Source organism: Aegilops tauschii, chromosome 1, assembly GCF_002575655.3.
Source record: "Aegilops tauschii subsp. strangulata cultivar AL8/78 chromosome 1, Aet v6.0, whole genome shotgun sequence".
NCBI lineage: Eukaryota > Viridiplantae > Streptophyta > Magnoliopsida > Poales > Poaceae > Aegilops > Aegilops tauschii.
This window is the reverse complement of record NC_053035.3, coordinates 441,704,375-441,716,406: the sequence shown is the minus strand read 5'-3', so window position 1 is coordinate 441,716,406 and position 12,032 is coordinate 441,704,375. Positions and strand designations below refer to the sequence as shown.

At 49.0% G+C, this 12,032-nt stretch overlaps 2 protein-coding genes across 2 annotated transcripts; both read right to left on the bottom strand.

The window, feature by feature from the left end:
* Window positions 1-827: 827 nt before the first annotated feature.
* LOC109760239 (malvidin galactosylase UGT88C3) lies at window positions 828-3,129 on the bottom strand. The gene has a single exon (XM_020319074.4). It carries the CDS (start codon window positions 2,949-2,951, stop codon window positions 1,494-1,496), a length of 1,458 nt encoding a protein of 485 aa, XP_020174663.1. The 5' UTR covers window positions 2,952-3,129; the 3' UTR covers window positions 828-1,493.
* A 6,979-nt stretch (window positions 3,130-10,108) lies between these two features.
* On the bottom strand, window positions 10,109-10,753 carry LOC141037844 (uncharacterized). Its single transcript, XM_073506393.1, has one exon. The coding sequence runs from the start codon at window positions 10,751-10,753 to the stop codon at window positions 10,109-10,111; it is 645 nt and encodes a 214-aa protein (XP_073362494.1).
* Window positions 10,754-12,032: the final 1,279 nt, after the last annotated feature.

Sequence of the window (12,032 nt, the reverse complement as noted above, 5' to 3'; positions counted from 1 at the left end):
ATTTGGATGTCATAGTAGAAGAGAAGGCGTGAAAAATCCCCCGCATCACAAACGACAATAATAGCACCCTCTTGTATTCGAGCAATGGGGGTCCGTGTCCTGAGTTGGCACACCTTCCTAGATCGACGTTCACCAACTAACCTCCTCACACCTCGGGAGGAGGTAGCGGTTGGTGGGCCATTTCAGTTTTCCACCGGGGACGTTGTACGACATCCACCACCCTTCGTTAGGGTTCAATGTCGTGCTGGTATGACTGATGATGTCACCCCGCCTTGTCGCACCACCTATCCAATGTGATATGCCGTGCGCCATTAACTTTGTCGGTGCCAAAACATCGGTAATGGTCAGGAGAGGGCCCGCGATGCGAGATTTGTTTTAGAAATAATGGCAGATTGACCACCTAGAACAAGGAGACAAAAAAGCAGAGACAAAGTACATTACACTTCAACCGGCCTGACCTCTTATAACTGAGGCGCAAGACATTGCTACATGGTGCTAGATTGACATATGCCAGGTTAACATAATTCGAATCAGCATATGTCAACCAGACATATACTCTCTTAGAGCAACTTTAGAGCATCTCCCCCGTAAAACGGGCCATCCGGAATAATAATTGCCGATATAGCGGACGAGGGCGATTTTTCGGCCCCGAATAGATCACGTAAAATCGGTCATTTCATAAATTTTTTTGCGGTATCTTAGAAAGTCCCGAACATTTCCGCCATATATACGGGATCCGCCCCTCTTTTTGCTGTTTCCCATATCCATGGCGCGAAGGCCCTTTCTGCCTGCTTCCGTTCCCGCCTCACTCGCCGCCGCTGCAACCGTATCTCCCCACCGGTTCTTGGTGCCCCCGGCTGCCCCGCGCCACTTATATTCCACCAAATTTGAAGGCCGGGGGTGCCCATTGTCTCCGTGGGCTAGCGGCCACCGCCGACACCATGGATCCGCCCCGGAGCTTGGCACGTGGTCTTGTTGCCGACAGGTTCAGTTGTTTTCGGCACCGGCGAGCCTTGGCATCGCCCGTGGGACAGCCGTGCGCGCCAGAGGAAGGGATTTCGGCCGGCTTTGCTTCGGCCGTAGGGGGAGAAGAAAAGGGGTTTGTTTGCTTTGCTTCGGCCAGCGGGGAAGAAGAAAGGGGTGGTCGGCTTTGCTTCGGGGAAATGTATGTTCAATGCCCACTGATCTTTCGATTCAATTTTAACCTGTGAGATTCCGGAGAAATTCACGAGCGTGCAATTTTTTAGATGGATTGGAGTTCATCGTCGTTGTCGTCCTCGTCGGATGATTTGGACATAGAAGAAATGATCCTGGGCGACGATGTCTGACAACCTAGTGTTATTGCATCTCGTGGACAAGTTTGAGAAGGGCCCGAAGAAAAAGCGCCACACTCCATTGTTGCTATGATCCATGATTATTTGCCCGCAGTAATTACTAGGCACTCGAATAAGAAGAAACATCACACGTTTCCCTCAAAAAAGGAAAAAGAAACATCACACGTTGGGCAACACCACCGCTCCTCCGAGGAGATCCTCGGACAACCTCTTCACCGAAGCGCAAGAGGACCCACCATGGTCCACTGCCTTGCGGCACACCACCATCATTTCCATGGCCTTCTCCTTCGCCTTCCTCCCTTCCTCGCCACCGCCCATCAGGGACCTCACCGCTCGCTCCAGCTCCGCCGCCTCCACGAAGTTGTCCCGTTTCCTGTCCACCTTCAGCGGCACGGCCACGCCCATGTCGCAGACCAACGTGAAGGCGTTGAAATGCTGCTCCGCGCCCAGCGGCCATGGCAGCATCGGCACGCCGAACCACAGACTCTCCAGAATGGAGTTCCAGCCGCAGTGGGTGACGAAGCCCCCCACGGAGGCGTGCGCCAGTATCTCCTTCTGCGGCGCCCTCTTGGGCCACACGAGCCCTCTTTCCTTTGTCTCCCCCAAGAAACCCTCCGGGAGAAGCTCCGCCAGGTTCGCGTCGCTGGGGTCTTGTGCGCCGCGCGAGATGTCCACCGGCAGCCCACGGAGCACCCACAGGAAGCGGTGGCCGCTGCGCTCCAGGCCCCGCGCTATCTCGTGCGCCTGCGGCTTGGGCAGGAATCCTTTGCTCCCGAAGCAGAGGAACAGCACGGACGCCGGAGGCTGCGCGTCGAGCCACCGCAGGCACTCGTGCGGCTGCTCCTCAGCCTCGGCGTGAGCGGGTGGCGTCAGCGCCAGCACTGGGCCGATCGGGTACACGCCCGGGGCGCGGGCTCCACGTGTGCACCGACCTTCAGCGATGGCTGCAAGGACGCGAGGCTCCAGCTCGGCTGCCGTGTTGACGATGATGCCGCTGGCTTCCACGTAGCGCCTGCCGGTGTACACGAACCACTTGTAGGTCGGACTCTTCCGTTCCAGCAAGGTCCCCGGGAGGACGGACGGCGGCACCGGCGGGAGGCCGGGCAAGTCGAGAGCACCTTCCATCTCCTCGAACTCAACAACCACCTCGTCATCCAGAGCGGGCGAGCGCAAGAGGAGCGACAGCATCGCAGCGCTGGAGGTAAAGTACACGTACGCCGGCACGGCGAGCTCACGGGACACGTCTAGCGCCGGCGTGCAGAATATGTCGACGACGAGCGCGGCCACCGGAGAGGTCAAGCCAATTATAGCTGCGCGGAGATGGGGCACGTGGAGCTGCACTGCGCGGGAGATGAACTCCTCGACGCCCGAGTGGTCCGTCGGCAGCTTGACGTCCGGGAGATGGTGGAAGCGGATGTCCACGGCGCCTGCCCCTTCCTCCCGGCGTATGTGGTCGGAGATGTCGGACGCAGACTGCGCTGTCGGCGCCGGCATGAGGAGCACCGTGAGCGACAGGGGCCGGCTGCTGCTGGCTAGCAGCTGCTTCCCGGCCTGTAGCATGGGCATGAAGTGGCCGGCGCCCCAGACCGGCAGTAGCACGATGGTCGGATTCGCCATTGACGGTCTTCGGCTGGCTAGTGGCTACTCGATCTGTCTCTGGCTAGTGCCTTTCTCTTTTTCTATGGAAAATAGTTGCATGAGTGTCCCATGAGTGAGACCCCATTAGTTGGTCTTTCCTTGCAAATAAGTACAGTGTTTGTACGGAACGACGATAACGATGTGAGCCCATGTTGGAGACTTGAATAACGGTGACTTCCTAGAGTTGCATCAGTGTCCCATGCATATATGCTAGCGACAAAAATAGTACTATCATACATCATCACTAGCGTTGGTAGGTTTCATATATGTTATATGAACGTCCACGTACGTCCTCTTCTAATTATCAATGGCATTAGCATTGGTAGGTTTGCCTCTTCATCACCGATTTAATCAGGTCCTCTCATCGGGTCTTTTTTCTCCCATGAATTCCACCATAATGTCTTCATCGGGTCCTTTTCCCCATTAATTCCACCGATAAAGATGCCATCTTTACCCTCTCATTATTTCTAATTCTCAAGTTATTGACTTAGTTTGTAGAGCGAACCAACGTTTGATTGAATGGTTAGAAGGACAGTGATATTCCTAGTTCAAGTATTGGACTTGATATTGACGCTTGCATTTTCCTAGAGTTCATGTTGAAAACTTAAAATAATGGTGAAGGAATTCGTGACCATCACCAAAGCCACGTAACTCCCTGTATTTGTAGGGATCAAAAGGACTATCTAAGTGCTCATCATCATCATCATCATCATCATCATCATAAAAGTGATTGTAATCGGCACCTACCTTGCCGATCGTACTAAATTGTAATAGGCATCACATCAGAAAATAGTATAGTTGTTGAAGATTGGGATTTAGGCGTGGATCCACCTCCACCTTGTTCGGCGGCTCGTACTAAAATCGATGCAATCTAAACGTGCATCATAGGCATATCATCACATCGGTAAATAGTTGTTGTAGGTTGGCATCACATCAGAAAATAGTTGTGTAGGCGAAAAATCATACCTTTTAGGACGTTGTAGTTAATGTTCTCACTAAAAAGTTAGGAAACCAGCAGTTTAGCAGTTTGGCTTTTCTACCGTGAATAATTTGAGAGTTAAAATTTCCGATCGCTGTCAAGTTGGCAACAACTGGTTGTTGAGCCTGTCCCATCCGATGGCCATATCTAACAAATTGAAAGGCGTAAATATATCAGAAACGACTTCAATTTTGTTACCTGCTTTTCTCGGGGCTGGATCTAGGACGACCAGCTCCGGCGGGCGACGGGCAAGGGGGGGCGCGGTGGCGGCAGCACGATGCGGCAGAGCCTAGGGAACGAACTGCAATAGATCTTCAAAGAAGACGACGAGGTAGAGAGCTAATAGTTCGAAACAATGAATTAACTACGATACTCCATACGCCTGATGGGCTCCACTCTATCTATTGTGTTTGAATACACACAATAGAAAAAACAAACATTCACTCTTGGAACTTTGACTACGGTACATAACAACTATTATATGCGCGAATCGCAACGAAATCAGACGACTATGCACCGGCGCCCCTTGAATTTCATTTCACGATGTAGTATCCAAATATGAGACATACATGACATAATAAAGTTATGGATAATGGATGAAGAACACACGATATTTGATTGAAGGCGAATTTGTTCCTGCTGATAAATTAGGTACTCCATAAAGTATTTCTTGTAATAAATTCTACAGAGGTAGAAAATGATTAGGTCTGTAATTTTGTTATTGCTATTTGTAAGGATGCCACATATTCTGGCTTTCACACTAAGCTGCAGTAGTGATATCTTTTCCTCCTAATAATAAAGGGGCTATTGCTTCTGACAGTACACCATCGAAATTGCCCTCAAAATTGTAAAATATTACCCACGGATGCCACCTATAAGTGATCAAAAACATTTCACACAGGGGAATCTCTATCTGGGCCGGCCCATGTAGTAGGAATCTTCTATACGACGCTTAGTGCGTTGCGAGAAGACAGAGTGCGCATGTTTGCGCCGGCCCATGTCCAGATGGCCCAATTCGTGTTTTCTTTTGAAATACACATTTTTATAGGAATTCACAATTAATATTTTAAATCATAACTTTTTTAAAATTTCTAAACATTTTCTTTAATTGGCGAACATCTTTTTATATAAACAATCATTCTCCAAAATTGGGAACAAATTTTAAAATTCATGAACATTTACAGTTTTGATGACCATCTTTTGAAACCCTTGTTCGTTTTTGGAATTCATGAACATTTTTTGATGCAATGAAATTTCCTTCAAATTTGGGAACATTTTTTGAAATTCATGAACATTTGTTGAATTTTATTAACATTAAAAAAACTCATGAACATTTTCTGAATTAGCAAAAATTTGTTCAAATTCATGAACATGTTTTGAATATGTGAAGTTTTTTTAAAAAATAATGAACATTTTTGGATTCCCAAACATTTTTTTAAATCACATACATTTTTTCAATCCGCAAAAATTATATGATTCCCCTTATATTTTTCAAAATCATAAAAATTTTGATTTAACAAATATTTTTTATGAATTTTTGCACATTATTTTTAAAAAGTCACAAGTTTTGAAATCCAGAATTATTTTAAAGAAGAGAAAAAGCAAAAACATAGAAGAATAAGCAGAAGTAAAAAACAAAATTCAAACAGAGGTAGTCCCGGGCCCGCACATAGGCAAGAGCAAAAGGGCGCACGGGTCAAGCCAGGGTGTGTGATCAATGTCATTGCAACGCGTACTGTGCACCCAAATCATATTTGGCGCTGATGGCGCCTGTTAAAGGTTATTTTCCTACACAACGCACATTCGCTCCCTTTCTTCGATTCTATATCGGCTGGCCCATCGAGCGCACTAGAGGGAAGCTTTCAAAAGGTTCGTGTGCCGTTTTTAGGAGCTTCCCACTATTCCGAAAAGTTCCGCCCGGTTTTTAAAAATACTACTTTAAAACCCGTGATTTTTTTTTTGAAAATCCATGAACTTCTTTGAAGTTCATGATCTTGCTATAATCATTGCGAAGGCAATATTTAGTAGAAATATAATGGTAGCTGTAATGACAGTAGAGACAGTAGTAGCATTTTGTAGTAACCGGAGCAGTAACATAATTGTAGCAGTAATAATGATGATAACATTATCAGCCGTTTACTAAACAATGCAGAAATGTAGGTATTTTTAAAAGGCGTTCAAATATGCCATAATGCCCTGCGCTTTAACCATCTACTTTTTGCAGATGACTCGCTCATCCTGTTGAAGGTTTCCGAAGAGAGTGTGCACCATCTGCAGCATATTCTAGTCTTCACGAGGTATGTTCGGGGCAAGTTATTAATGTTGATAAGGCAGCTATCATGTTTACTAAAAACAGAAGCACTCAGGATAGGTTGTCTATGGGCGTGTTTGGTTGTCGTAGTCTACAGTAGCTGCATTGCATAGCCTTCTCAACTCAGCCTAGCTATGCAAATGCAGCCTCAAATGCACCATCTGCAAGTTGTTTGGTTGCCTGCATGCCCTCTTGCCTGCATGGGCTGAACCACACTGCTTGGTGTTTGGTTGCCTACATGTTAGTGGACAAACCCAAGGCATGGTGTTTGGTTGTATGCAACGCCTGGGTGTGTGGTAACCTCTTTGGCTAGTTGGTGAGGTTACCAGCACACTTCGGCACAACCATGTACCACACATCATAAGCAGAGCAAAGCATAAACAGAGCATCAACTACTTAACAGCATAGTTCAGATAACATAGTACCACACATCATAACAATAGTTCAAACAGTTCAACGCATAAACCATAAAGCAGACTCGATAGTACTTAGGAAGGAGGTGCCCCGGGCCCTAGTCCCTGGCGACGAAGGCTTCGTCATGCTTCCCGCACTTGTTGACCACCTCAATGCCATCGCCGTCGAAGATGATGACCTTGAGGGTGTCGGGAGTCAGGAGCCTGAACGTCACCATGTAGCCGATCTTGATCGGATGAACGGCGGCGAAGGCGGCCCAACCCTAATCCAGGGTCACACTGCCGTTCATCAGCTTCACCATCACCCTCCAGAAGCAGCCGGTGTTGTTTCTCAGCTTGAACTCCGTCGGCACCGCGGCGAAGTGCTTGGTGAAGTCCAGGGGCATGGGGATGCACTCAAGCTTCGGTGCAAGGATGACCTTGCAGAAGTGAGTTGGGCCACCCTCCTCATGGTAGTGGTCGTAGTTGCGGCGCTTGCTGCTGGGGGGCTCCTCCATGCGCTCGTCGTCGGTGGGCGGCAGCACCACCTCGGGCATTGGATGAACCGGCTCCTTGCCCTTCTTGTCAATGGCCGGGAGCACCTCCATGCCCATCTCATTGCTCTCGCCGATCTGCACACAATTCATGGAGTCAGGCACAACACGGAGTTCATGGCTTATTGAAGAGCATGTAGTTAAAACGGCATGACTGTCACTCTTCCTCCTCTCCATCGCGCCTATATTTACTCACCCTGACCAGCACTACTTACCCAAGCCCTCTCTTTTCTCACTATCAACCTTCCTCCTCTCCATCGCCATGAGCTCCAGCTTCAGCTCCAACGCCAACCCCTTCCCTTGGGGTATTGGCTGGAGGGCCTTCTTCCTCGGGTGGTCGGCTGGTGACCGCACCAAGTTCGAGAACAACATGGAGGTGTGCTCGAACTTCGGCTCCATGCCTGACATGTAGAAGGAATCTGATGCTGTGCTCATGAGGGCCACTGAGTTGACGACGCTGATTCCTAACCCAGCGAAGGGCGCGATGGCAGTCGACATCATTCGCTGGGCCATGAATCAGGCCGTCTCCGACGACGCTAAACAGAGGAAGAGGTGGTCCAAGTACAAGAACTACTGGGCTCCTAATGACCGCCGTATCGCAGTGTACTGGGAGACGGCAATTGTGCCGCCAGCGGTCATCGGTGGGGAGCCTAAGGAGGAGGAAGAACCGGTGCAGATGCCAGTGAGGGCGCCGGAGCCAGGCCGTCGTACCTGGCAGATCGACCTCGACTCCGTCGAGGACGACAACGACCCGCCGCCCTGCACGACGATGGCCAAGAAGATGAAAGCCAGCCACTCGACCCACCGCTCCGCACGCCTCAACGGCCACCGCGGTTAGCCAGTGTCTGTTGTGTACCCCCAATCCCCCTTCTACTCCATCCGCATCTACCTCTATTCCGATCTTGCATGAACTAGTATGAACTCGTATGAATTAGTATGAACTTCCATGCTTATCTACCTCTATTCCCCATTCCCCTCTCCGCCGTGGATCGAATCTACCGCCGGATCAAACACGAAAAAGTAGTGAATGACGAACAGAAAAGTGCTTACCGCCATTGCCACGGGCCAGGTGATGATCCGCTCTCCGGTGGTCTTCTTGCTCTCCTCCGATCCACCGCCGCCGGTGAGAGTTGGGAGAGTGGGGGAGAGTGGGGAGAGGGAGCGGTGAGGCTAATAACTGCCGGCGCTCCGGGAAGCAACGCGGCTTCTCGAGCGTGGCCGCGTGCATGCAACCGCCGCCGCCCACGTGCACCGCTCGGGCCTGGCTCTGGAGAAACTGCCGATTCGAGCGTTCTCAGGGAGCCAGGCCCAGGAGTGCTTTAAACATCATGCCATGCAGCCCCAACAGTGTATGCAGCCAACCAAACAGCCTGTTTTCTTCTCGTGCAGGCCTGGTTGGGGCTCATGTAGGCAACCAAACAAGCCCTATGATGCAGAGTTTGGGCCAACATGGTGAGGGGAGACATGAGAAGTATCTGGGACTGCCGGTGTATGTGGGCAAGTGAGAAAACAAAAACATTCGTCTATTTGAAGGACTGTCGGGATGTTTTGCTGCTTTCTGAGATCGACATTCTCAGCGCTGGGAAGGACACGAGGGAGATGTTTTGCTACTGGACAGTTGTTGTGTTCTGTGTGTCTTGCCTGTATGCAGGTCTGGGATGTGTGTTGGTCCGGGCATCCCCTGGAGGTTGGCTACTTAGTGCTGAACCTTGAGCCTCGGTGGAATGCCTTTCTTCTGGAAAGGTAATGTCGCAACATTTATCTGACCCCTGCCCTCAGATTACTCACTCTTCACGAATGCGATTGCAAGATCGACTCAAGAGCAGAATGAGGATGTTTGGCTCCCAGGCTCCCTAGAGCCTGAAATTTTGCAAAAAAGAAAATTAATTAAGTTTCAAATATTTGGGAAATAAAATAAACATATACATATGAACGCATACTTCATTTCTATAAATTTTCATGACAAAATATGTTTTGATGTGATCTACCAAAAAACAAAATCATGAACTTTTATGGTGAATGGTACAAGTGCTAGAAATACATGATAACACTTTACAAACATGTAGTATACACCACTACGTACATGCATGTTTTTATAGATTTTTTTGACACTTAAAATGTTAGTTTTTGAGTTTTTGGTCTATTAGCAATTTCAGTCAAGTACCTCACTACATCAGTTAGTCTTCAACATTATACACCAAAGAGTGAGTACACGGTTGCACTCTCGGACAGAAACCTTTTTTTGAAAGATCCTGCAATCGCTGGCTTTTCATATCATTAGCAGAAAGCAATGGAAGACAAAAAGTGTGTGGAGGGTCCTAGGACCAGTACAACAATGGGGTACAACAACTCTGCTTCAGCCCAACATTTGCTGGCCAAAGAAAAAAGAGATTACAATGGCCGATATCTCATGGCGGATCCAGAAGGGTCTCTCCAAGCATGTTGCTCCGGCCTGCCGCCAAAGCTCCACTGAATTTTTGATGCCCTTTGCGATATCCCTCGCTGACGGCTGCTTGCCTCTGAATGTGCAGTTGTTCCGCTCTTTCCAGATCTCCCAGCATGTCAAAAGGATGATATTTTTGCGCCTTTCCGTTGGGCCGGCGGGGTCTTATTGATCATCCGCTGCATGATCGCCAGAGTGGTGGAGTTGTGCCAGGAGTTGTGTGGAGATAGCTGCAGGCATCCTTCTCTTGGTCCTACCGTATCCCAGACCTCAACGGCTGTTGGGCAGCTCCAGAGCAAGTGGTGAGACGATTCCAGGTTGCAGACGCAGAGCTGGCAGAAATAATTGTGGCCAGCCGCGTCTCTGGAGGGGATCGTTTGTCTAGAGGCGATCTTGTAACAAAGAATTTTGTGTTCCCTGGTGCCCATGCTTTCCAAATGAGCTCATCCAAGTTTGACTAGAGCCATCGCTGGAACTGCATAGCATAGGCCGAGCTGGATGTGTACTTTCCTTTTGCCTCCTGGTTCCATCGTATTATATCGCTTTCTCCTTCCCGGAGCTCCGGGGCAGCGGCGATGATCAAATGATTGAGCTCGATGAACTGTTGCAGCAGAGGCTGGGTGTCACCATGTCTCAGATCCTCAATCCAAGTGTCATCTCTGAGTGCGTCTCGTATTGTCCTGTTCTTGCGCTTGGAGTGGCTGAAGAAGGCTGGGTAGGCAGAGGCGAGCGTGTTTGGGCCAATCCAAGAGGAGTGCCAGAACAGAGCTATTGAGCCATCTCCAATTGTGATCATCGTCGCAGCCGCAAACGGAGCTTTGTCTTCGTCGTTGCATGGTGGCGTCGTGCCCACCCACGGGCGCCTCGGGTCTGCCCAGCTAATCCAGAGCCAGCGCAGCCTCAAGGCGTGGCTGAAGCGATCCAGGTCTGTAATGCCCAGGCCCCCTCGAGAGGTGGGCGCGCACACCACCGGCCAGCTCACCTTGCAGTTGTCCCCTGTTAATTCTTCGTCTTGTTTCCATAAGAACCGATGTCTGCACTTGTCGATTTCTTTTAGTAGCTTCTTTGGAATTCTTAGTACCATGAGCGCAAAAGTTGGCATGGCACTAAGAACACATCGAACTAGCACTCTCCTACTGTCAATGGGGTAGTAGCTTGCCCTTCCAGCCTGCCAACTGATAACACACAAGTATAGGGGATCAGTTGTAGCCTCTTTCGATAAGTAAGAGTGTCGAATCCAACGAGGAGCTAAAGGTAGAACAAATATTCCCTCAAGTTCTATCGACCACCGATACAACTCTACGCACGCTTGACGTTCGCTTTACCGGAAACAAGTATGAAACTAGAAGTACTTTGTAGGTGTTTTTGGATAGGTTTGCAAGAAAGTAAAGAGCGAGTAAATAAAAGCTAGGGGCTGTTTAGAAGAAGACACAACTAAATTAGTTTTAGTAAAGAGCTTTTTGTCACGAGAAAGTTATTTGTCCCTAGGCAATCGATAACTAGACTGGTAATCATTATTGCAATTTTATTTGAGGGAGAGGCATAAGCTAACATACTTTCTCTACTTGGATCATATGCACTTATGATTGGAACTCTAGCAAGCATCCGCAACTACTAAAGATCATTAAGGTAAAACCCAACCATAGCATTAAAGCATCAAGTCCCCTTTATCCCATACGCAAACAACCTACTTACTCGGGTCGGTGCTTCTATCACTCACGCCACCCACCATAAGCAAATCATGAACATATTGCAAACCCTACAGCGGGAATCCCTCACGCTTGCGCGACACGGAGAGCACCATAGGACAGCACCAATAATAAAACATGCAACTCAAACCAATCACGATCATCACTTAACCCATAGGACAAAACGGATCTATTCAAACATCATAAGATAGCCATACATCATTGGGAAATAATATATAGTGTTGAGCACCATGGTTAAGTAGAGATTACAGCGGGTAAGAGAGAGGTTACACTGCTGCATAGAGGGGGGAAGAGTTGGTGATGATGGCGGTGAAGTTGTTGGTGAAGATTGCGGTGATGATGATGGCCACGGCGGCGTTCCGGCGCCACCGGAAGAGAAGGGGAGAGGGGGCCCCTTCGTCTTCTTCTTCCTTGACCTCCTCCCTAGATGGGAGAAGGGTTTCCCCTCTGGTCCTTGGCCTCCATGGCGTGGGAGGGGCGAGAGCCCCTCCAAGATTGGATCTATCTCTCTTGTCTCTCTCTGTTTCTGCGTTCTCGTCTGCTGCCCTTTCACCGTTTCGTATATATATGGAGATCCGTAACTCCGATTGGACTGAAACCTTCGCCATGATTTTTTACCAAAAATTAGCTTTCTTGCGGACGAAGAAGGGCATCAACCGCCTTACGGGTGGC

What these genes read in the sequence shown, in the direction of transcription:
- LOC109760239 (XM_020319074.4), bottom strand. Translation starts at nt 2,951, where the DNA reads ATGGCGAATCCGACCATCGTGCTACTGCCGGTCTGGGGCGCCGGCCAC.
- LOC141037844 (XM_073506393.1), bottom strand. Translation starts at nt 10,753, where the DNA reads ATGCCAACTTTTGCGCTCATGGTACTAAGAATTCCAAAGAAGCTACTA.